Source organism: Vanellus vanellus (genome assembly GCF_965231255.1).
Source record: "Vanellus vanellus genome assembly, chromosome: 13".
Classification (NCBI taxonomy): domain Eukaryota; kingdom Metazoa; phylum Chordata; class Aves; order Charadriiformes; family Charadriidae; genus Vanellus; species Vanellus vanellus.
The window spans coordinates 3,004,989-3,030,489 of NC_138918.1; the positions used below are offsets into that span (position 1 = coordinate 3,004,989).

A 25,501-nucleotide genomic window follows, 5' to 3' on the forward strand; every position below is an offset into this window, starting at 1 on the left:
ATGCTTTCAATGATTTTCATCACTGTTCCCACTGTTAAATGAATGCAATAAAATGTGTTTTGGTTATGTCGTTCCTGCTATTAATTGCTGCGATATCTAAAGCTGAAAATAACCTTTCAGGTTTCCCAAACAGAGAAAAACCATGGCAGAAGTCTCCGTCTGTGCACAGGCATTCAGCAGGGCCAGCAGCGCTGCTCTCGCGACGAGACCGGTCCCTCGCCCTCCAGTGAACAAACATCATCTTGGGAAATAATCACATTAGAGCTTCTGCCTGCTGGAAAGGCAGGAGGGTGAAAGAAAAGGCAGGGGGCTGGAAATATTGTTTCTGTTTTAAAATAGTAGAGGGTGCTGAGTTGAAGTCTGAAAGGCGATGGGGTCATCTAATCAGAGGAACACCGCACAGCTTTAATAGCCAAGCCCCGATGAACACGCTGGCTTTGAGGAGAGAATTGCTATGCCTGAGACAGCGATCAGCAAGGATTTGTTCCGATGATGTTAATTATATTGGGTGAACATTAAAAAGCGGCAAAGAGTCATTTTCAGCATTGTCTCACGTTCAAACAGAAATCTTTCTGAAGTTCACCTGAAGCCTGAGGACCTCACCAGCATCTCCACGCTTCCCAGAGAGCTGTCAGGACGTTCCAGCGGTAACTGCAAACTGACTTACCCAAAATGCTCACTTCAGCGACGCCTTTAATTCAGCTGACCTCTTTTGATTATATTTCAAGATGTTGTCCAAATGTGAACACCTCCAAATGCGGGAAGCATTTATTATATTTCCACAAAGAAAAGAGAGGGCTTTCTGCTGTCTCGGCTCCTTTACTGCTACCTCCATGTGAGACTTCCCTCTAATTAAGATGCCTTGTAGTACTGAGGAGCAGTCAGGGCTTGCAGGATAATTTAATGCACTTGGAAGGGCTTTGCCTTATTCCCTGTGCTGTGCCTTACAGTAAGGAGTCGCTCCTCACTGGTTTTGAGACCAACGGACCCCTGTAAGCTGTGACAGTCCCATCTCCAGCACACATTCTGCAGCCCGGGCTGGCCAGTTCACCGTCACGACGGCAGAAATAACCTGGTTTTTACAAGAACGGCCCTGAGCCTTCTCTCCTACCTCCCTGTGACCCTGGCTGCTCCCTCCGGCTCCCAACATGGGGAACCCCGCAGGCGGGCCCAGCCACCCCGAGCACCGCGGAGCAGAGAGGCCACGAGCTCTCCTCTCTGACAGACCCACTCACGTGGGCCCCTGTGACCCTCACCAGGTTCAACAAGGCCAAGCGTGGGGTCCTGCGCGTGGGTGGGGGCAGTGCCAAGCACAACTCCAGGCTGGGCTGATAACGGATGGAGAGCAGCCCCGAGGAAAGGACTTGAGGGGGCTGGTGGGGGAGAAGCCCCCCACGAGGCGGCAATGTGCGCCGGCAGCCCAGAGAGCCCCCCGCCCCCCGGGCTGCATCCCCCGCAGCGTGGCCAGCAGGGCCAGGGGGGATTGTGCCCCTCTGCTGCGCTCTGCTCTGCTCTGGGGAGACCCCCCCGCAGCGCTGCCTCCAGCTCGGGGGGTCCCCACAGCAGAAGGACACGGAGCTGTCGGAGCGGGGCCAGAGGAGGCCCCGGAGATGCTGGGAGGGCTGGAGCCCCTCTGCTGGGAGGACAGGCTGGGAGAGGTGGGGGGGTCAGCCTGGAGAAGAGAAGGCTCCGGGGAGACCTCAGAGCCCCTTCCAGTGCCTAAAGGGGCTCCAGGAGAGCTGGGGGGGGGACTTTTGACAAGGGCGTGGAGTGATAGGATGGGGGGAATGGCTTCAAACTGGAAGAGGAAGATTTAGAATAGATATTAGGAAAAAAAATTTCACTCTGAGGGTGGTGTGGAACGATTACTAAAAATGATCAAGAACACAGCGTTGGTCACACATTAAAATCAAAAGGCTCCTAGGGTAAAATACAGCCGCAGCTGGTACCTGAAGAATCCGCTCCATCTGCGATTCCCTGTACAATACTGCTTGCAGAGCAACACGGGGAGTGGAGTGGGGTGGAGACTCCAAGGCCAAACCCTGTGATAATCCAGAAAACATGGGAACGAGATGGCACCACGGAAGAAAAACAGCGCGAAGGATGGAGCAGAGTGAAGACCCTATGGCCAAACCCTGTGATAAACTGGGAACCTGAGGATCGAATGGAGCCCTCAAAGGTCTTACAGAACTGATAAACTGCCTACTTGTTACTCTGAGCCCACAATCTGTCATTTTTTGCTGAAATGTTGTCCGTTAGTGAACTTTGCTCATTATAGTGTCATTATAATACCAAAACACACCTCCATCCCAAAAGCTACATGCCTCCAAGGTGCGACCACTCCTCCTCGAGTCTGTGCCCTGAATTTTTTGTAAACTATACCTTTAAATGCGGGGCGAGAAAATCTTACATCAATCATAATGAAAGCATTTATGACTAGAGTCACTCAAACCCCACCTTGAAGATAAAAAAAAAAAGTATAAAAATAGCCCAAGAAAAGGGGAATGTGAGGGAAGACACCATCATGGACTTCTGGGACCAGTTGACGGGCTGAGCCTCTCTTCCCCCCCCCCCCCCCCCCAAGGACACTTGTGGGTAAGATTCGAACACTTGGCTATACCAAGTGCTTCCCCGGGAAACTTAGAAACCTCTACATAGAGTGGTTTTATAGCTTAGCGCTTTTGTAACCGAGCGGTATTACTGACATCTTTAGTATTCGCACGGGCTTTGCAGACAGTCGCTATCACCGGCAATCCAAAAGAACTTGTGTATCTATTGTTTAAACAAACTGCACAGTGTAGGCAGCCCGTCGTTTGGGTTTTCTCATTGAACGCGACCGACGCGTGGCCGTGTTAGTTCATGAGCACGACTGGGCTGAAGGTGCACTCTGCTATTCGTGTGCCCAGAACCCTAACAGTTTAATATATTAAACGCGCCTGGACTGAGAGTGGTGAATTGGGCATCCCTCAGAATTTAAACCTCGCCGCACCTCGCCTCCCACCTCGGTGAGGAGTGTGAGAACGCAAGGGGGGTTATTTCCTGCCAAAACTACTTTGCCCATTTAACACAATAGGCAGTGAGCCCCTGGCACAGGGTGCCCCGAGCGGCTGTGGCTGCCCCATCCCTGGAGGGGTTCAAGGCCGGGTTGGACGGGGCTGGGAGCGACCTGGGCTGGGGGGAGGTGGCCCTGCCCAGGGCAGGGGGTGGAACGGGATGATCTTTAAGGTCCCTTCCAACCCAAACCATTCGATGATTAATTTGGCTGAGTTATTGGCTTCTGCGGGGGTTCACTGTTTAAAGCGTTATTATATAGTTAGAAGAATATAGTTCTTTCTTTATGAAGGTTTTCTATGGGTCATATAATTATTTCATTGTTGAACAGTGTCGAGACAGCCCGGATCCTGAATCTTGCATGCTGGGTACGTCCCATCAGCATCCTCCTGAGGTCAGGGTGCAGAAACGGTCATGTCACACACTCAGCGGTACATCTGCTCCAATTGCAACAACCCTCTGTTTTCATGAATTGTTGTTTTTCCGTACAAATGTCTCTGGCAATGGATCATCCCTCATTGACGCGGGTGCCAACGGAGTTGGACGTGTCGATAACAGTTGAGAAGCTGCACAGGGCTGCGTCCAATTTCTGGCTTCACTGACTCTATTCCCAGGGAATAAGATTTGCCACAATGTTGATTCTGCTAAAAGCGGCTGATGAACTTCTGTATTTAATCAGCAATACAAGTTAAAACTTAAACATCGGTATTATATAATTAAAGGAAAAATAATAATTTCGGAAAAATAAATATGAGTGAAGAAGAAAGAATGCTATGGAAAACAAACCAGGTAACTTAGAATAATAAAAAAGTCTAACTTCAGTAGCTGAGAGAAGTTATTCTTTAAAACATTCAAATATTAAAAGTAAAGAAAAAATTCTTATTATAGGCAATTCACGTCATCGAATTTCAATGGGAGAAGCAAAACAAATAGAAGAAGGGGCACTGCATGCCGTCGTCACCTGCTCTGTAGTTGCAATGAGAAACTAAATTGAAATCTTGTAAGAAGTGACATTTTGAAAAACTTCCAATTCAGCAGACGGAAAACACGGCACTTTTTTTTTTCCTCGTACTTTTTATTTTCCAAGCAAGAGCATAACTTTATGCTATTATCTGCTGGCTGCACAAGGTACATTTCAGCTGCGGCCTTTCCACCAACTACTGCACACAGCAAACCAGAGGAACAGACACACTGATAACCCCGACGGATCTGGACCCATGTGCCAAACAAATTTAACAGCCAGAATCCAGCTTATGCCTTTGGCAGGAACAGGCTTTGAAGGCTATAGGTTCCCCAGGTCCAGAAGCACTTTTCACACGTGCTATTTTCATTCTGGTAAAACTTGTAACAAGATGAGTTTCATAATATGTATCTATCAGTTTTACACTTAACTAGAAAGAGCATCCGAGATTCAGCCCTACTGAACGTCACATCTTTGGGACCACTTTAGCAGACAGCAACTAGAAGCTGAGCGGAAAGAAGGCGCATTTTAACTTTGCCAAACCCAAAAGAGTAAAAGGAGTGACAAAAGGACACTCCAACTGCGCGGGAGAGGCAAGGATGGAAAGGAGGAGGAGAAGGGAGCAAGATAGGCCGACCACTCCTGTGCTTCTTCATGAACACACGTAGTGCCCATCTTCTGTTACGTGCAAAACAACAAACTTCTCTAATGTTCTTCAGAAGATCTCATCAAACACAACAAACAAGCAGCACGGCATGGATAAATAACTGCCGCCTCACGACAAACAAGGAAATATTTATGGAAGGCTGTTAAACTTGGATTACTTATCTCAGACACTGGAGCAGTTGCAGAGTCGCCAATCAGCTCTGCTGACTAAATACATATTTATAAATGCTTTCGCTGTTTTATTTACCCAATGGGCCAAAATGGCTTATTCATTCTGTTCTGGTTTTATTTTGCTCTATCAAGTACAGTAAATGTGCAGTTAGGTGCATAATAAAAACTCCTTTAGAAAAGTAATTACATTACCTTACACACAGTAGGTTTTTCTTTCCCAAACAACAAGAACAACCAGACCATTTCACGGGCTCATAAGTTCTTATTAAAAAACATACTGACACGCTAATTGCCGAGTTGAAACCTTGCTCGGAAACGGAAAGTCCAAAGGAAACATTTACAAACAACGCAGAGCCCCCTGGAAAATTCAAGCCGAGTATCCGCTATGGCAGCGGCCACCTGAACGGTTCGTCCTCCAGGTCCTGCGGGGTGTGGTGAGAACTGGACGTGATGGAAGAAGATAACGGACCCGCAGGTAAGTGGCGCAAGGACCACTGATGTTTGCCCCTCAGCCGCTGCCCCGGCAAAGCGAGGCACCTCCAGGAGAAGACACCAGAGCACCGTTAGGGCTTCCCCTACCGCAAACCACAACGCCCCGGCTGGGCTAACCCGGGCTGACAGCTCAGCACACTGCCTCTGCCACAGGGAGAGGCCACGGCCACCTGGTTGTAAGCACAAAGAGGGTAATTTCTGTCCTATTTTATCCCGTGGTTGGGCAGCGAGTTGAAGCTCCGAAAATATTAACCTAATTGCTCTGCCTTATGGTTAACACTCAGTTCAGGAAGAAATGGCACGTTGAGACCTAATAAGTCTGTAATTGAAAACACACCACGCTCTTACACATGAAGTAGACTACCTGCGCATTCAGAAATCGTGACTCAAAAACCCGATCGAGCCCATAAACGATCCTGGACTTTGGGTTTTCTAGCTCCAAGTCTAGCACTTAGTTTGCTAATTTCTGAGACGTGCTGGATAAACTGACTTCTTGGAGAATATTTGCATATCACATTATACTGCCATTAACAGAAACATCTGCTGCCCATTTTTATTCAACCCTTACAAAGAAGTTTATTTTATAGCTGGTCTGAAAACTCAGGGTTTCCAATGATTTGCACCTTTCAATTTTATGTGCAAGCAGCGTATGCCCTCTCCATCTGAGAGAGGCTTCTACACCATGCAATGCTCCGTGGAACAACAGTATTTCAGCAGAATTATGTGGCTGGACAAAAAAAAAAAAAAAAAAAAAAGTAGTATTTCACATGAATAGCAATGCACCACCCAGAACGATGGCCAACATTACTTCAAATCTCACTTTGAATTTCAACCTGGCTGCTGCTAGGGATGCTTAAGTCAACAAAAGCCCCATTTGGCTGAAAATATCTCCTTTTCTTATTCTTAAAGACAGGTTGTCTTAAAGGACCAGTGCAAACCAGTCCTGCTTTACTGCTGTGGGTCAGCTGGAGATAAGGGGGGCGAGGATGCAGCCAAGACAAGGTTTGTAGGACAAAGTCATGTCTTCCAAAAGACTGCTCAGTTTAGCTGGAAAAAGTAGAGAAGCTCATAGAGTGAAGGGATGTCAGGGAAGGGAAAAATGTTAAAGTGGTTATCTCTGGGGGAAAGACAGGTAATTTACAGGCTGTGGAACACAGAGAGGTGAAAAAGAGAGGAAGAGACTGTGCTGTGGAATAAAACTAATCTCTCCATTAAAGTCTTCATCGAAATTTGGGGTTTGAGCTGGCAAGGAGGTCATCCATCCCCAGCAGGAGCTGGCAGCACCACGACCTGTTGGAACTGATCTCCTCCCCGAGACCATGGAGGAGGCCTTTGACATGCCATGGAGGGGGACACAGGCAGGGGGCAGACACCGCCAGAAGTGCCCCGAGAGGCACAGTGCTTGGCATGTCCCAGAAAAAAAAAACTCTCCTCTATCTCCAGAAAACACAGAATCATAGAATGGTTTAGGTTGGAAGGGATCTTAAAAATCATCTAGTTCCACCCCCCTGCCCTGGTTGCTCCAAGCCCCGTCCAACCTGCCCTTGAATACCTCCGGGGATGGAGTTTCCACAACTTCTCTGGGAAACATGCTCATCTCTCTCCCAAAGTTTCCAAACAGCATGAACTGATGAGCAGGAGGGATTTACCCTCCAGGTTGGACACTACGTGCTTCCTGCTGCCTCCCTCAACATGGCTATATCTTTTTTTGCATGCTTCTGACTTAAAGGTCTTGCATAGCCTGAGGCCAAACGTCTGTTCAGTAAACTCTGCCTTGCTGTTAACTGTTCCGAGAAGCTGCGTGGATGAAGTTGGCTTCGTGGTGTGTATTTTGGTCACAAGCTTTAAGACAACAATTCACGTCTGACACAATGGGTTGTGAAAAACCCCTCAACGTCTCCAGTGACTGAAGTTTCCTAGACGTGAAGTAGTTCAAGGAGCCTTCTGGACCATGCCAGCAGATAAGGCCATCGTATCTCTGCAGGTCAGTGCAAGGTTTCATGCCCCACGTTATCTGCGGTAAGTGAACATCACGGAGGGACAAACTCCAGCATCTTCCACTATCCCACAGTGGAGCTAACTGCAGCTTGAGATTACTACCTGTCTAGGTTTAGGAACTGATACTGGTCTGCAATATCTACCCGTGGATCCGAAATACAAGGAAAACAGGCAATGGCAGCACCCTGCCTTTTTTTTTTTTTATTTGGTCTTTTTTAGTAAGATCCCTTTGTGTGCCAAGAGATCATACATTTGCCCGATCTCCAGCTGTTCCCCACATGCTCAGATTAGGAACTGGGACTTCTTTAAAGGTGAGGCATGGCCAAGCAGGGCTTTGGTGGGCAGCACGGTGCGCAGCCAGCCCCAGCGGCTCATTCAGCTGCCAAATCTGCACAGCTCGTTCTGCTTTGCGACCGAAAGAGATGCCTTTGGGCACATCCAGCCTCAGGATACCTATTTATGAAGTCTGGTAGTATGGAATACATATATGTGTTATTTTGCTTCTCCCTGTAAATCCTCATAAACTCTCGTGGTTTTCTGGCTTATCTCCATCTGCTCCCTCTCCCCACCGGGGGAACAGGAGCCTGGCCACCACCGAAGCTTGCCTGCAAGCTCCTTCCCCCAAATTGCTGCTGGTAACAGCTGCCTGGTTTCCAGATGCTCAAGAAGTTTTCGCTTCAGCTCCTTCGGGTCCATCAATCTGCCGCCCTAGCAAAGCCACACACTATTCTATTTGCTTACTAAACATTCATGCCTGTTCTGCCATGAACAGAATTCATTCCTCCTCCTGCCCCAAAGTACTTAACTACAGAAACCGATATATCAATTTACGAGCGCCTGAAGTCTGCAAAACCCTTCTGCTTCCAGCAGTGAGAGCGCCGGGCGTGCAATGGGGTTCCTCCGCTGGCCAAGCTGGGCTAAACCCTGGCCGCATCCACTTTTTTCCAGAAGTAATCCCTCAGAATGAACAAACAGGCGTTTCGAAGCCAAACGTGACCACCAGGGCCAGCACCGTTTGGTTTAGAAAACCGCCGAGAAACTCCCCAGTTGAGCCACGCTTCGCTGCTCGGGGACTGCAGCGACCGGTGCGTGTCCAGAGTCCCAAACACGGCTGTGCAACACCAACGGCTTCGCTAACACTCTCCAGGAGCATCCACATTGCTGTTTAATTTACTGCTGTGCCTAACACTGGCTAACGAGTTGATTATTTGGGGTTCTTCCCCCTCTACATAGTTACCTCTTGTCACTTCGAGCCGCAAAATATGCCACCTTACAATTAAACACCTTTGCTGACAGACACGTGGGAGCAAACAGTTTTGCCCCTTCCCCAGTTTGGGTTAGCCCGACGGTAAAATAAAATCCAAGCTAAAAATGCCTTGGGCAGCTCCTTGAAAATATATTTACCGTCATGATTTCTACCCAATTCCATGCCAGCGTTGCAAAACCAGGCATCCCCACTGCATCGGGTATTTGAAGAATAATGTTCAAGTGGGATGAGGTACAAAAAATGCTGAGGGACTGCACTTTCGCAGACTTCGAAAAACCGGAGCTAAACATCAGGTTAATATTCTGATCCAGCCAAATATCCTTCCTCAGGTAACAGACTGCCACTCTCTGACAACATATGCCCTGAAAACCCAGAGATAATAACAACTTATATGAAAGGAAAGCAGCTGAGGTGGACAGAGACCTTCGCTTAAGCAAAAACTGACCAGTTGTTAAAATCAGTATAATAAATGTGGAAAACATTCCTATTTTTGATCCTGCAAAACAGGTATTTGTAACATATAACCCATCCTCTGAACTCGAGGCACATTTTGAAGATACAGCCGGTGTGTTTCTGAACATGCCAACTCTAGATGTACATGGCATATACGTACAGGTACGTACATTTGGTGTAGCATCGTATAACCTGGATGTCAATGGCATAACCAGACCCGCGGAGTACAGCTGCTTCTATGGAGCAATACAGCCACAGCTACTGATTTTGGTGAGTTTTGACCAGGTCATAAGGAACAAACCCAAATTTCCTCCACTCTAGCAATAGGAAAAGAACAACAGGATAGGAAATTAATAGGTGATTTACTACAAACGTAATTACAGCTGATCACTTCATTGTGTTCATGAAGGGTTTGGGGAGAGAAACTTGCCATTCCTGCCAAGTTTTGAGAGCCTTTCATCTTCCACGGATAGGTGGAAATTTGAAATGTGCAAGAAGAAAGGATGAAGTGAATAGAATTTCTAAAGGGCATTACTGTTTTATAACCATGAGTCAGTTTTTCATCTAGGACATAAGAACCGATGTCAAGTGGCAAGTAATGAAATATTTCTTAAGCTGTTGGCTGGATCCTCCACCGCTGCTAATTGATGCAGCCCCAGAGATTTTCAATAAAACTACAGCAACTTGGGAAAGTTCAGGGTGTGCTGTCTGCTACTGCTCCTCTTTGTGATTAGGAAACTCACTGTAACGGTGAGGATTGCTTATCCTTAATACGTACATACATATAAATACAATCAGGACACCCACAATACAGGGCTTGTGAGTACTTCAGAGATATTTCAGCCTTTTTAATTCAAAACAGATAGTTAAAGTTCATATCTTTATGGTAGTGTGATGTCATCTGACTGAATAAATCTGGAGTTGCATCTCATTTAATAAGATTATATGGACAAACAGAGTGGAAGCAATCTGCTTGAACATTTCTCGGCTGAATGGCTTCAAAAGCATCTTTTGACACTAATTTGTTGAATGGATGATTGCGAGCAACATAAAAACAAATTAAAAGTTTTAAGTGCTTGGGCTAGATCCTCAGCCAGTAAAAATGCAAAGGTGGCCCATTAAATTCAGCATGGCTTTGCTCATTTGTCCCCTGAAGATCTGGTTCTTTATGCTTAATGTGACTATACATACGCTTGGGCATGGAGTTACACTCGGCAGCCAGTTTATTCCAGTGCTGAGCATCCTTTAGCCCCACACCACCAACGGGAGAAGGGGCGTTTGTCAGCTCCAGAAGCTGCGGAATTAGCTCCCGAGTTCTTGCCAATAAATAGTTGGGAAAACCACTGGGGTCCCTGTTCTGCTCAACACGGGGAGTCTGATGGACGTGAACGTATACGGCTTTTTCATACATAAATTGTGCCGTCTAATTTACAGTAACAGATAAGTATCACACATTCCTCTAAACTCATTACGCTGTGAAAACCCACCAATCTTTAAGATTAAGCCCGGCCACTGTCACGCCAAATGCTTACAGTGCTCCCCTCGGAGCTTGATCCAGCGCTCCTTCCAATTCACCACAAACCCTTCAGTCTCCCCACTTTCCGATGCGTGCCATTCTCCGCCCTTTTCACTAAAAGCCTGTTGCACCCACCTGACCTGCACAACCTGCTGCTTTCCCCAGCTCCCTACTCCCGTTTTGCTCTTCCCCATCTGCTCTCCCGCACTACTTCACAGGTCTGGGCAGCCGGTGTAAGTGTGCCCGTTAGTAACGGTTTTACTCCGCTTCCCTCTCCTGTGCACGAAGGGCAGGCAGCGCAGAGGAACCAGCAACAACGCTAAGAGCTGAAACCACATGTAAACGTACGGACTAAACAACGGAAAAGTACTGAGATAGAAATGGGAAAAGAGAGAAGACTGGATAACTGAAAAAAGGTTTGCCTGCTCTAACTTGCCCCCTGATTTGAGTTTAAGAGAGCAATATAAAGAGATGGCATTCAAATCTCGTGCTTGTGTGTTTACCACATGCTGCGTTTTTCCCGAGTTGTTTTTTTCTTTTTTTTTTTTTTAAACCTGGCACCTCACACCGTATTCTGTTTTCCATTACGTGAGCATAATGCGGATGGAAAACGCAGCGCATCGTCCGCGTGACCCACTGAGAGCAGAATTCCAACTTAATGGGTTTAAAGCGAATGTAGGAAAATATTCTTGCAGCTTCTAATCAACTACCACGATGAGGTTTTGAGGGTTAAAAGATCGGTTTTAGTCAAAAAAAAGGTAATATTCAGACACCAGTTAGGCGCCCCAGGAAGAAAATGGATCCGCAGCCATTTCCATTTCCATTCAGAAGAAAATCAGTCTTCATCCGTCAGGGTGGAAGACGGCTGCCAGCTGCAGTCAGGGCAGCATCTCCCCTCCGTACCACAGCAATTAAAAGATCCTGTAATTATAGCTGATCTAGCGCCCACAGAAGTCAGAGGAAAACCATTCATCGACCGTAATGGGCTTTGGAGCAGTTTCAAAATTTCTCCAGCATATGTAGTCCTGACACTTTGGAAACCAAAAGCCTCCCAGTTAAACCACACTCATCCACAGCTAAAAAAGGAAGAAAGTGTTTTCGCATCTCTCTCTCTCATCTAATATAAACACAACGCAGCACAACTGACCATCAGCTGTCTATTAAATGGACTATTTGTTGAAGGAAATAAGTATGGCGAGGGAGTGTTTACCCGCGGGCCATTTGATGACAATCAAGGCTTTGTTTCCTTTGAAAGAAAAGTGTCTGCGTTCAATCTAAAGGACTCAAACCTTTTGTCCAAAAAATAAAGACAAATTCGGAAAAGTGTAAGCCAGGATCGCCCCTCCTTCCACCAAAAGCTCTTTTTTAATTATCCCGGCTCATCCACGAGCACGGGATAATAAAAGCAGGTACACAGCGAGTTTGCTGCAGCTCTCACCTTTGCGGTGGTTTCTCTTAGATATTTTTAAGTTTCAAAGTTTTTCAGCTCTTCAACAGAAAGGCAAATCTTCCACCAAGGGAAGGCAACGAGCATAACCCCCCCACCCTCAAACATTTTCTAATCATCTAATTTCCTCAGGTGAAAACCATTATCCCCAAAATTACCATTTTAGGGGAAAAAGGCCTGAATCTTAAGATTAGATCATACCATATCACAAAATTTATAATAAAACCCTTCATGTGCATAACAAACATTTCAACCCTCCTGTTATTTTTTTTTTTTTTTTCCCCTAGCGCTGAGTGGTATCTGCTCTGCACACATTTTATTACCGAGCAGGTTTCTGAAGGAGGCTTTTGTCGAATTATTTTACAGGCACTATTGAGGACTAACTCCAGAGAGGAAGATACTTAATCATTGCTGAAAATCCCCAGGTAGCTCCGCAAATCCACAGGCTTTTGTGACCGAGATGTATTTACCGTGTTTGTTAGCATTTTCTTCTTGACTTCTGAGGAGTTTGCAGTTCTTCAGACATACTTGATTATTCACAGATTGCTTTCCTGGGCGAGAGCCCAATTTATCTATAGACCTTAACTCCCTGTCTACCGTCCCCTTCTCTCCACTCCATCCGTGGATCTAAGGAGCCTCCTGACAGAGAAGTTCATTATACTCCATTCATTTCCGAAGAAAGGTACAGTTTCACCCCTGGAAATGCAAGTCAAGTCTTGCCCATCCTCTGAAGGCAATGAGAGATCTGCCTAACCGAGCCTGGAAATTTGGTGTCTCAGAGGGGCACTGATCTCAAAATCCAGTTACTGCTCTGAAGTGACATTTCCCAAGCACCCACATGATCTACAAACTCAGTCCTGCTTCCGAAAATTCCTATATTGAAGTTCTTGTTGGTTACTTTTATTGGGAATTAAACTTCAGAGAGCCAAATCATACCTGAGACAGGACTGGGGGTACTTCCACAAAATTTTATTCATGAAGTCCATTTTCACAAGAGAGGATTCACTCACTCCCCTCCTCTATAATGAACTGCAGCACAAACTCGAGCTACAGAATGACTGAAACATCTCCACATCCAAGATGCCGAGATGCAATTCTGCATCTCACAGCCACCCGGCACCACCCAAGAGCCCTCCTCAGTCTGAGATCAGGGGGAGTCCAATAAAACTGGATTTCTTCAAGAAAAGCAGCAGATGTTTGACCAAAAACCACACATATGCTGGAAAACTCAGCTAAACAGATTTCACTTTTAGCGACAGCCATATATTTAATTTATTCAAGGCTCTCTGCTGCCTCAGCCTCACAGCAAAACAAAAAATAACAACCCAACCACAAAAAAAAAAAAAAACAACAAAAAAAAAGGAGATTATTTGCCCAGATGACAAGTTACCCTTGGACCTGACATTTTTTCACTTATGCAGTAAAACAGTGGTAGTTCCCAATGTACGGGATGCCTGAAGTACTTAAAGAAGCTGCCGGAACAAACCAGGGGAATGCATCAATGTGTTGAACAGGAGAGTGCCACCCGCTTCACGTCACACCGAGACAGACGAGGCAAGCGACTGCCCGATCCAGAAAACATCTGCTAAACAAAATCCAAATTCACCATAACCAGAATGAGCTCTTTGATGGCCGAATCTCACCCAGCTGCAGGGAACCATCAAAGAGCCCCTCGCGGCAGCAGCCAATTAGTTACTGATGCAGAAGAGCTTCGAGGAGCAGGATCCCAGCTCCCACGGACCACTGCTGCGCCCCGGGCTGCATTTGCAGCGTGCTGATGCATGGAAAGCCTCCTCTGGACCTTCTCCCCTCCCCGAAACGCTGCAGGGTCAGAGGTTAGATCCTCTGCCAGCACCCAACAAACCTGGGCTCGCGTCCCCCACACCATCACGCAGTTCTGTGCTGAAAGGGCAACTTTTCGTTGAAAAACAGAAAATTAAACGTACAATTTGCAACACTGAGAAGTGTCAGGCGAGCGTTAGGAGGCACTCTCTTTGAAATCCCGCAGCAGGACACTTTTTCAAGTGTGTAAAGGATGTTTGTTTTAAAAAGCTACCACAAGAAGTCTCAACACCAACACACACAATGAAAGAAAACTGTATTTTTTTTTCCTACCTTTTCTTCTTGTAACTTCAAACCTTCTGGTGTCCTATAAGGAAAAAGAGAATTTTTTGTGTGTTTGGTTGTTTTTTTTTTAAATACAAGAATTGTTCAAAGGCAGCATGAACAGAAACCCCTAAAAACATTAGTCATTGTCCCAGAGAAGTATCTGTGAAGCTCTACACAATAACTGAGGAGTAATTACAAGCATACATTTCAGTTTGTCCGCAGATATTTAATGGGTCAATGTATCACCTAAAATGATTCATCATTCTGTGGTAAGTTACATGGTAGAGTGCAGTATCTTTCTTTAAAATGGATTTTTTTTTTTTCCTCTATTGATGTTAAAAGGGAGCAGCTAGGAGGGTTGTTATTACTATACCAAGGATTTAGGGTTGAGGAGGGAGGAGCCGTTACAGATATTTTTTTAGCAGGGACTTGTTCACATACCAGAATAGTTTCAAAGCAACTGGACTACTCGTGCTTAGAGCCGAGGGCTCATTTCAATCTTTGCACACCTACATCATTTGCCCTATTTCTTGCAAAGCATCATTACCATCTCTAAAAAAGAAACTTCTTTTAAAAAGACATTGCATAAAGTCTCAAAGGGCATTGCGTTCCCAGACAATACTACTTACACTAATGGTGAAACTCCAGAGGAATAAATATTTAATTCCAAGCAGTAACATTATTTATGGCTTAATTACAAATACTTATCATTTCCATCATTTGAGTTCCTTGTCATAGAATGGTTTGGAATGGCCGTTGAAGACCATCCAGTGCCACCCCCTGCCCCGGGCAGGGCCACCTCCCCCCAGCCCAGGTCGCTCCCAGCCCCATCCAACCCGGCCTTGAACACCTCCGGGGATGGGGCAGCCACAGCCGCTCGGGGCACCCTGCGCCAGGGGCTCACCGCCCCCACAGGAGAGAACAGCAACGAAGAATACTTCATGCAACCAGTATTAAGCACAGTAGAATCACAGAGGACTGTAAAAGACCATCTCGCCTGGGGTCTGCTTGACCGGGACAGTGCCCACTGATGGCCGATGCCGGATTAACCCCACTGAGTGCAACCTTAAACCTGGAAGACCCCACTGTGCCACCAGGCCCCAGCACCGTCTCCACCACGGTACCCGCGGCACAGCAGACACAGGGAAGGGGAGCAAGCTCTCCAGTCCCCGGCCCGAAGCTCCTAAGGCAGGTTGTCACTCTTGTGGACGTGGCTCGTTAACCTCATTTCATCCCTTTAGTGCTCACTGGTCTCAGATGTTTATCAGAGAATGGAAGAACGAAAAGGTTTGTTTCTCTCCCCCTTTTGATAGGGAAATAACACACGGCCTCCCCAGACATCTGAGCTTTCTGACCCACCTGATGCTTATGATGATTTTATTGACACTTTTTCACTTTTTTTAAAAAATAAAGCACATCCCTGCAGACCGCGTTTAGTAAAGTACAGCGCTGCGGCATCTAATGGAATACATCCCCCGTCCCCTCCTGCCCTACGGAGCCACCGGGTAACCGAAAATACCGAAAGCCGCCACTGGAGCACATGATAAAGAATGCAGAGCTTTTCAAAGTGAAAAAAAGAGAGAAATAAATAAAAGAAAAACAAATAATCAGTGCGTGGAAGTAACAACAGTACCTGCTCAGGTAACTCCTGAGTGCCCCACCTCCCTCACCCCAGGACATCAGGCAGCGTCAGGGAACCCGGAGTGGGGGGTTTTATCCACGGATGTGCCATCACACACCCCACGTGCGACAGCGGTGGAGCGACTCACGCGCTGCCTGCGGAAACGCTCCCATCTGTCCCCGTCCCTCTCCCAACACCCCCACGGGGAAGGGGGGGGGAACCTTCTCAAAAACAAAGCTTTCACCAAAACCAAGAAGGATGAGAAGCAGTCTCCCCAGCACCCTCCAAGGCAACCGAGGGGGATAAACAAAATGGGTATTTGCTTATAAAAATACTAAGTCATTATTCCCCGCAGGAAGCTACCTCGGTGATCTTAAGAAATATGTAAAGCGGCATTCGGGATTAGTACAGACTTCAAAGCATTCATCCTCTTTAGGCAGCAGAGCTCTGAGCTGCGTCGACAGTAATACTCCGGGGACCTCTCGCAGCTTTTCAAAATATTAGTTTGAGAGGTGGGGCACAGGATAAAAAAAAAAATTCAGATACAGCCTGCTGTCATGAAGCCCGTGTACACGTAATATATGCAAAAGGGAAGAGTACTTTTAAAGTTCCCCTGGAGTCCCTCACTTTAACGAGCTGTTTGAATTCTCCGCAGTTCAAAAGCTTAGAAACACTAAAACTAATTACAACTATTACATTGATCAAAAGAAAAAAAAGACAATCGCACTCTATAAAAAATTCAAGTGTCAGCTCACTTGTATTAAATACCCTTTTGGTATTTCCATGAAAGGAAACGCATAGACAACGTGAAAAACAAAGGATGGTCTTCAAAGTTTCCCTTCTTTTACTCTGTTCCCCCTATAATTATAAGCTCTAATGAATGTAAACTACCCCAAAAAACAGACGCAGGATTCAGAGGAAAACCTTGTTCGAAATGCAATGGGAGAACGTGAGGTCAGGCTGCAAGTCATCATCACTTCCCGCTACCTGGGAGAATATCGGCACTTGGTATGTCCCCAAAACGTCCCCTTCCCCGGAAAAAAGACTGATGGCATTGAGAACACACAACATTTCAGGAGAGTGCACAGAAAAAAGGGAAAGGAGAAAAATACATAGCAACCATGGCAGGTCTTAAAGAGCAGCCACAAAGGCACCAGCTCCAGGTAGAATCGTTTGGGTTGGAAGGGACCTTGAAGATCACCCAGTTCCCACCCCCTGCCCTGGGCAGGGCCACCTCCCCCCAGCCCAGGTTGCCCCAAGCCCCGTCCAACCCGGCCTTCAACCCCTCCAGGGATGGGGCAGCCACAGCTTCTCGGGGCACCCTGCGCCAGGGGCTCAGCGCCCCCACAGCCGAGAAGTTCTTCCTCATATCTCATCTCAATGTGCCCTCTTCCAGTTTGAAGCCATTCCCCCTTGTCCTATCACTACACACCCATGTAGAAGTCCCTCCCCAGCTCTCCTGGAGCCCCTTTAGGCACTGGAAGGGGCTCTGAGGTCTCCCCGGAGCCTTCTCTTCTCCAGGCTGACCCCCCCACCTCTCCCAGCCTGTCCTCCCAGCAGAGGGGCTCCAGCCCTCCCAGCATCTCCGGGGCCCCCTCTGGCCCCGCTCCGACAGCTCCATGTCTCTACCATGTCAGGCAGAGACACAACGGTGGTTCTTGTCCCTCTAGGAAAGTAAACTACGGCAAGGACTCTAATTTTTCTTAGTTTGCCTCAGCCAAATCATCTCTCTTCTGTAGCACAGAAAAGAAGAAGTGATGCTAATTTTTCTCCTGGAGGGCATGCTGAACGTAAGAGTTTTCTATTAGCGATCTAATACACCGCTAAGAGACATAACAGCCGCCCGGCCACAGGCGCAGCACCGTGCTGCACACCGTCACTTGGGCAATCTCCTCACAGAAAGGAGGAGACACCCCTTCTTTGAAGTCTAAGATTCTGCTCTCAAGTGAAAATGGCACGGAGTTTTTAATAGCGTTACTAGTAGAGAGCCAAACTATTTTGATAAAAATGACATTAAAGTTCTGGGATGCATTGCCTGAGGAACACTTTTCTCCAGAAGCCATAAAGCAGATGGTTATAAATGCGACGTATTTCACGAGCACCATTTAATGACTGCAAATTCCTTTAACTAAAAATCTAATTTTATCAGAGCATAAATCATACGCTTTGAAGGGGGGAAAAAAATTGTTTCAGATTTCTCATTCCTTCTGTAAAGCTTCTCCATGAATACCATTTTTAAATAGCATTTCGTTAATGCAATACAACAGTTTTATTTGTCGAGGTTCGCTTTTAGCACCTATTTTCCTCCTTTTGAATGTTAGTTAATTGACCGCAGGATAAAAGGCCCCTCTGTTCTGTATCTGAAGCGCCCCCGTCGTTGTTACGGGGAAATCAATGCCGTACGTTTGCTCCAGTATCGCTTTTCACCGGACGCGTAGCTACTGAAAAACCGCATCTCCGAAGACCACCCACCCCTGTGCCGCCGCAGGAGCGCAGAGATGGCTTCATCAAGTACGATGACTAACGCTACCTGGGTTAGGAGGGGCAAACAAAAATAAAAATCAGAAATACGCTTCGCTCCCCGCCGTCACGCAGCTGCCGTGTGCTGCCCATCGAACACCCCCGCGACCCTTTTGGCATCTCACCACTCTTCTGCACAAAGCCCTTTTCTGCCCTTACGAAGAGGGGACGCCCGTCCTGCAGCAGACGGCATCGGGATGTCCTGCCAAGGCATAATAGCCGGGTTGCGTTAAGGGCTCCTGATTAATGCTGAATCACAGGGCCACGGACGAGCAGAGCGCTTCTGGAATGTGGAATCAGATTCATTTGGAATGGGGAACTTCATTGTGCAGCATTAAAACACAACTACGCAGTGGGAATACACAATACGGTATGGTGCGGGGCCGCCAGCGAGCTGCAGACTGATCTACTGACAACCACCAGCGATGGATCCCAGCGGCAGAACCACCTTCAAGGCGTTTGGTATCAGTGTAAATAAAACCGTTAAACGTATAAAAACATATCTACGTTTGTCCCATATACCCACAAAGAACATACCGTGCACCACGCGGCACAGCGATGCCCTCTTCGTCCCGCAAACCCCCGTGGTGGGCAGAGGAGGCTACGCGAGCCTCTGCTCTTCTGCAGCTGAAGCGGGAGGTCTCCCACCTCCTGACTCCGCTGGAAAAGGGGACATCGCTCCCTTAGCGAGCAGCACACAGCATCTTCCAGCTCAGGCTCCGGTTTCCACCGGAACACTCTGCGGCCAAAGGTTTTCCTTCTCAAGTACTGTATCTTACTTTGGTCTCCACTGAATTCATGGGCGTTTCTGCACTTTTGGATAACAGATTTGGCTTCAGCTCTTGTGCTTGAGCAAACTCGAGTTTGCCGGACAGCCCTTGTCGGTGGCCCGCACCCTTCAGGGCGCTGCTTCTGCACATCTTCAGCAAGGGAAGCCCAGGGAACAGAGACGACCAACCACTACTCTAAGAATACCAATTTCTCTGTTAAGATCACTTCAGGTTGGCTGTGTTACACCAACGCTAATCAGCAGTTGATCACTTTGGCTTGTTAGCGCCCCACTCAAGTAAACGGGGGGGCAAGGAAGGATCACACGCACGTTCCTCTTAGATTTATAACTACAGGCAAGACTGATGCACCGAAGGGCTAATTTCTGATTTGGACAAATAATGATCTACGAAGCCCAAGAAATTGCTGTACCAAACTGTGGCGACTTGTTGATCATGCAGAAATCCCATTCCCGCACCTCAAGGGCAAGCTCCGTTAATAACACCGACACATTCTCTCCAGCCAGGGAACGCGCGAGGCAGCGCAGAACAGTCATGGGGATGCTCTGCCTACAGAAATTATGATTGCAGCAGGAGCAAGGGGAGGTCGTTCAGACAATAAAGCTGATCCAGGGCTGTCTGCTGGAAACACAGGAGGAGGCAGAGCTTCCCCAAAGCTTTGGAACATCTGTGGGACTGGGGACACGACAGGGACACACAACCAAGCTGTTCTTGAAGTTCTCCTCAACTCTAGGACAGTGAAATAGTCCAGCCTTTAGGCAGGTTAATATTAACCATCTAGAGCAGGTTATACAAGCGTCATAAATTCTACATACCTAATAACTGCTCGGTTTGTGTATTAAACCACATCAGCAGAAGCTGCTGTGCGTGATGCAAAGCAATCCGATAACCCACAGATGGTCCTACAACTGTGGACTGGACATTAAGGTGTAGAGTACGTACAACAGGCACCCTTAGCAGTCTTCAATAAAAATATGCCGACCCACTGCTAAAACAGTCCACGGTTTGACAACAACCACACACGCTTTGTCATACTGACGGTTCCCCAGTTCGGGGCTGGACGTGTTTGGCCGCATAGAGGGCAGTCGCAGGACAGCCCCAGCGCTGTCCCCTGGGGGCACACCAAGAGATGGGGCACAGGACAGGGCTCGCTGCTCCGAAATGCTGCTCCGAAATGCGCGCAGAGCCCAGCACGTCACAAATTACAGCAGCTGCACAGTGCTTTATACTTGGTTGGTAAGCGATGGGCAGTGCGCGTAGACAACCTACCGGCAGGGAGGGAAAAAGGACCGTTCCCTGATGTTTCTGTGACGGTTGTCCTTCCTTTTATCCCTGCGCATCCGCACGCGGCCACGTGCAGTCTCCCACTTTCTTATTTGAAAAGAAGAGTGAGCACGCTTTGCAAGGTTAGTGATTAAACAGTCACAATTAGGCTTGAAATGAGGAAAGACAGGTTCCTGTCCACTACTTCTTCCTAGTTTTCCTTTGGCTAAAACCAGAGGATGAGTGCTTATAACCCAGACACGCGGAGGGGCACATCACCAGCAGGAATCACTGAGTAATGGCTCAATTTTAAGGTGTAAATCTTCACAGCACAGTGTCTCTTTGTAGTTCTCTTTCTTTCCCAATTTCCTCCATCTGCAGACCAGAATTTACAGAGATTTGTATCCGGCTGTATATTTGCCATCCTCTTCTTGTTGTTTGCCTCCGCTGAGCCCACAAGCACGATGTTTAATGTGTACCACCGAGTTTGGTACCAAAGCGGTACCAACTGCCCTCAAGTACAGCAGCCCCTAGGACGCCTCCACCTTGCAGCGCTTTCAGTCTCCTGCCCTTTAACACCGACGTAGATTTAGCCAAAAGGACTCTCTTTTCTATGACCGGAAGCAAAAGTAAACATAGGGGACTTTACCAAAAAAAAGTAATTAATGCAGCAGATGGAAAAGATGCAGAAGAGAAACGAGGGAGGTGATTCTGCCCCCCTACTCCGCTCTCATGAGACCACACCTGGAATATTGCATCCAGCTCTGGAGCCCCCAACATAGGAAGGACATGGAGCTGTCGGAGCGGGGCCAGAGGGGGCCCCGGAGATGCTGGGAGTGCTGGAGCCCCTCTGCTGGGAGAGGTGGGGGGGTCAGCCTGGAGAAGAGAAGGCTCCGGGGAGACCCCCGGGGCTCCAGGAGAGCTGGGGGGGGACTTTTGACAAGGGCATGGAGTGACAGAACGAGGGGGAATGGCTTCAACCTGGAAGAGGGGAGATTGAGATGAGATATTAGGAAAAAATTCTCTCCTGTGGGGGCGGTGAGCCCCTGGCGCAGGGTGCCCCGAGCAGCTGTGGCTGCCCCATCCCTGGAGGGGTTCAAGGCCGGGTTGGACGGGGCTGGGAGCGACCTGGGCTGGGGGGGGGTGGCCCTGCCCAGGGCAGGGGGTGGGAACGAAATGATCTTTAAGGTCCCTTCCAACCCAAACGATTCTACAATTCTAAGGGCAGGTAACACATCTCGACCCACACGTCGCCTGCGTTGCTGGACTCCGTGGAAGAGGCTGCAGTGGTCATGCAGGTAAAAAAAGCAAATTCAGCACACGCAGCCGGGCTCACACGGGGTCTGTCACTAAATTAGATGTTACCTCTGCACACACCAAATCTCCAGTGACCTGCTCTCAGGATCAGCCTAACCGCTGTACAATTTCTAAATATACAGCCCAGACTCATTCAGCAAATTAATAAATAAGTGGCTGCTCCTATTCCCATCTTATCATCCCAGGGATTTTTTTTTTTTTTTTTTTTTTTTACCTTCAGAGCATTCTCTTCCTTATCTCAAGTGTGGGGTCAAGAAAATTACACTGACATCCAGTACAGGGCTACGTGAGGCACTCCGCATACAGACTGCGGCAGTTGCAGTGGTTACAACTGATACGCAGCTTAGTTTGACAGTCAGAATCTTATGTTTACAACCACAAACAGTATATTTGGAAAAAAAAAAGAAAATGCTAATGAGGCAGAGAGCATCCACTTTACAATTTTTTTTTGAGCCAGGCACAGGGAAGAAAATAAATCACGCACTGCTGTTTAAAGAAAACTTGCTATCAGTGCAGACGCTGGCAATTTAGATTTGTCCTGTCTGGTATAAACATTGTGAGAAGCTCTGATGTCTCTCATCACACAGTATCATCTGCTCACCCATACGGTAGCTAATTGAGATAATTGCTGCATCTCTGATTTTACTCACTACTATTTCTGGACTTCAGATGAGAAATTCAGGTACAGCTCCATAAATTTCCATGTTGTCATAGGGAAGCTCATGGGATGCCTGTTTTAGAAGCCCCAAATTTGCAGATGTACCCTTCCTTATTTAAAAAAAAAAAAAAAGAACAACACCACACAAGAATTCCCCTGCTTGATGGCAGAAAGTACTTTAAGAACTGTCGTCTTTTAAAAAAAAAAAAAAAAAAGGCTCCAGCAGTAGTTTTTAAGGGAGAAGATGCTACAATTTGGAAAAAAAAATTAGCCTTAAAAGAATAAATACTGACTAAGTATCTTCTGAACAAAATATGAGAAAGTGTAACCCTCTGCCACATCGTAGCCAAGCTAAAATTGCCTTAGATTTCTTTTTTATTTGCAAGATGTTTTACTCTGGTCTTATTCTCTGCTTCAGGAATATACCAGCATTTCCCCACCTCGGTATGGTTTTTCACAGCTGCTCAACTATGACATGAGAAAAAACCAAACTTACTGACCTGTGATTCCTGCGGTCAGCCCGTGCCACAGCTCGGCACGGAGCCGGGCACCCCCAGCCCACGGTCCCTCCGCTCCCCGGGGGACAGCATCCCAGCCCGAGCTACCTCCAGCTACAGCACCAAAATTCAGGGTCAGTAGTATCCAAGGCACCACCTGAACTACAAGGGAGGGCACCCCCGGAGCAGCTGGTGGTCCTGGCTGCTGTTAGCTGGAAGGTGATAGCCCCGGCAGCCTGGGCAATGCAGGACCACCGAGAGGTGTCACACGCACTGCATCTTACCAGAAGATCAAGAAAAAAATAAAGGGAGCAGGATTTTTATTCTGTAAGGGACCGTTTCATCTTTAAGTTGTGCTACAGATGGATCCTGACAATCCCTGACACTCTCACTGTTGAGCCATAACCAAATACGTAAACTAAAACTCTTCAAATCTACGCTGATATTCAAGTATATCGTACCTGCCTTGTTCCAAGTAACCCAACATTCAAATTTACTACTTCAAGAATAATAGCATCCTATAAGATACAGCCTTTACTAAACCCTCTGAGCACCATCCCATAAGATACAGCATTTAGTAAACCCTCTGGGTACACCGGAGGGGGTAGATGGGGTTTGGGGATGCAGAGGAAATATTCCACAGCCCCGTGAACTGCAGATACTCTGATAACCGGCACTCGGGGCAAAAAATTCTCATCTCCACAGGGATGGTATAGACTACCAGGCTGGAAGTGACCTCAAGGATCATCTGGTCCAACCTTCCTTGGCAAAGAACGGTCTAGACAAGATGGCCCAGCACGCTGTCCAGCTGGATCTTAAAAGCATCCCGTGATGGGGAATCCACCACTTCCCTGAGGAGATTATTCCAATGGTTGATTGTTGGATTGCAGAAAATTTTCCTCTTGTGTACAATGGGAATCTCCCCAGGAGTAACCTGTACCCATTACCCTTCATCTTTTCCATGTGACTCCTTGTAGAAAGGGAGCCTCCACCTTCTTTGTAGCCACCCTTTTAAATACTGGAACACGGTGATAAGGTCTCCCCTAAGCCTTCTTTTCTCAAGGCTGAACAAACCCAATCCTCACTCTTTCCTCATACAGCAGGCTTCCCAGTCCTTGGATTGCCTTTGGCAGCTCTCTGGACCCTCTCCAGCCTGCCCACAGCTTTTTTTGTATAGTGGGGACCAAAACTGAGCACGGGATTCCAGGTGTGGCCTGAGAAGTGCTGAGTAGAGTGGGATAATGACTACTTTATGTCTGCCGGTGATGCCCTTGTTGATGCAACCCAGCACCCCGTCGGCTTGCTTCACCGCAACAGCATGCTGTTCACTCCTATTGAGATTTTTGTCCACCAGGACCCCCAGGTCCCTTTCCACAGAGCTTCTCCCTGGCCAGGTAGATCCCAGCCTGTGCTGCACTCCTGGATTACGTTTTCCCAGGTGCAAGTCCTTGCACTTGTCCTTGCTGAACTTCATAAGGTTCTTGTTAGCCCACTCTTCCAGCCTATCCAGGTCTTCCTGCAGGGCGGCTCTCCCTTCCGAAGTATCCGCTTCCCCACTCAGTTTGGTGTCATCACCAAATTTCATCAGGGTACACTTGATCACATCATCCCGATCACTTATGAAGATATTAAATGACGTTGCACCCATCGATCCCTGTGGGGGACCCTCCTTGTGACAGGTTGCCAGTTTGAGATGGAGCTCTTGCAGTTCAAGAAGGCCAAGTGCAAAGTCCTACAACTGGGTCGGGGCAATCCCAAGCACAAATACAGGCTGGGCGGGGAATGGCTGGAGAGCAGCCCTGACAAGGACATGGGGATGCTGACTGACGAGAAGCTCAACATGAGCCAGCAGTGTGCGATCGCAGCCCAGAAGGCCAACCGTATCCTGGGCTGCATCAGAAGCAGCATGGCCAGCAGGTCAAAGGAGGGGATTCTGACCCTCTACTCCACTCTCGTGAGACCCCACCTGCAGTACCGCATCCAGCTCTGCAGTCCCCGACATAAGGACATGGACCTGCTGGAGCGTGTCCAGAGGAGAGCCACGAGGATGATCCGAGGGCTGGAGCACCCCTTCCATGAGGAGAGGCTGAAAGAGTTGGGGCTGTTCAGCCTGGAGAAGAGAAGGTTCTGGGGAGACCTTAGAGCCCCTTCCAGTCCCTAAAGGGGGCCTACAGGAGAGCCGGGGAAAGACTTTTTACTGGGGCATGTAGCGATAGGATGAGGGGGAATGGCTTCAAACTGGAAGAGAGCAGGTTCAGATTGAACATTAGGAAGAAGTTTTTCCCTGTGAGGGTGGTGCGGCACTGGCCCAGGTTGCCCAGAGAGGCTGTTGAGGCCCCATCCCTGGAGGTGTTCAAGGCCAGGCTGGACGTGGCCTTGAGCAACCTGGGCTGGGGGGTAGGTGTCCCTGCCTATGGCAGGGGGGTTGGATCAAGATGATCTTCAAGGTCCTTTTCAATTCAAACCATCCTATGATTCTGTGATTCTTGACCATCACCCTCAGGGTGCCGCCTGTCAGCCAGTTCCCCACACACCGCACAGACCGCCTGTCCAGGCTGCAACTCATCGGTTTCTCTAGGAGGAGGCTGTGGGGAACCATGTCGAAAGCCTTGGAGAAATTCAGGTAGTCAATATAGATAGCTACACTAGTATACAGTATATATAGTATATACTGGTATAGATCGTATACTAGTTAAGGTTTAGAAT

General features: G+C 47.7%; 1 protein-coding gene across 1 annotated transcript in view; it reads right to left on the minus strand.

The window, feature by feature from the left end:
* Nucleotides 1-25,501, minus strand: part of FSTL4 (follistatin like 4) — a gene marked incomplete at both ends in the record, with an annotated part of 245,959 nt that overhangs the window by 214,728 nt on the left and 5,730 nt on the right. Inside the window, one exon of the mRNA XM_082490055.1 lies at nt 14,138-14,171. Coding sequence (XP_082346181.1) covers nt 14,138-14,171 — 34 coding nt within the window. The remainder of the gene's footprint in view (nt 1-14,137; nt 14,172-25,501) is intronic.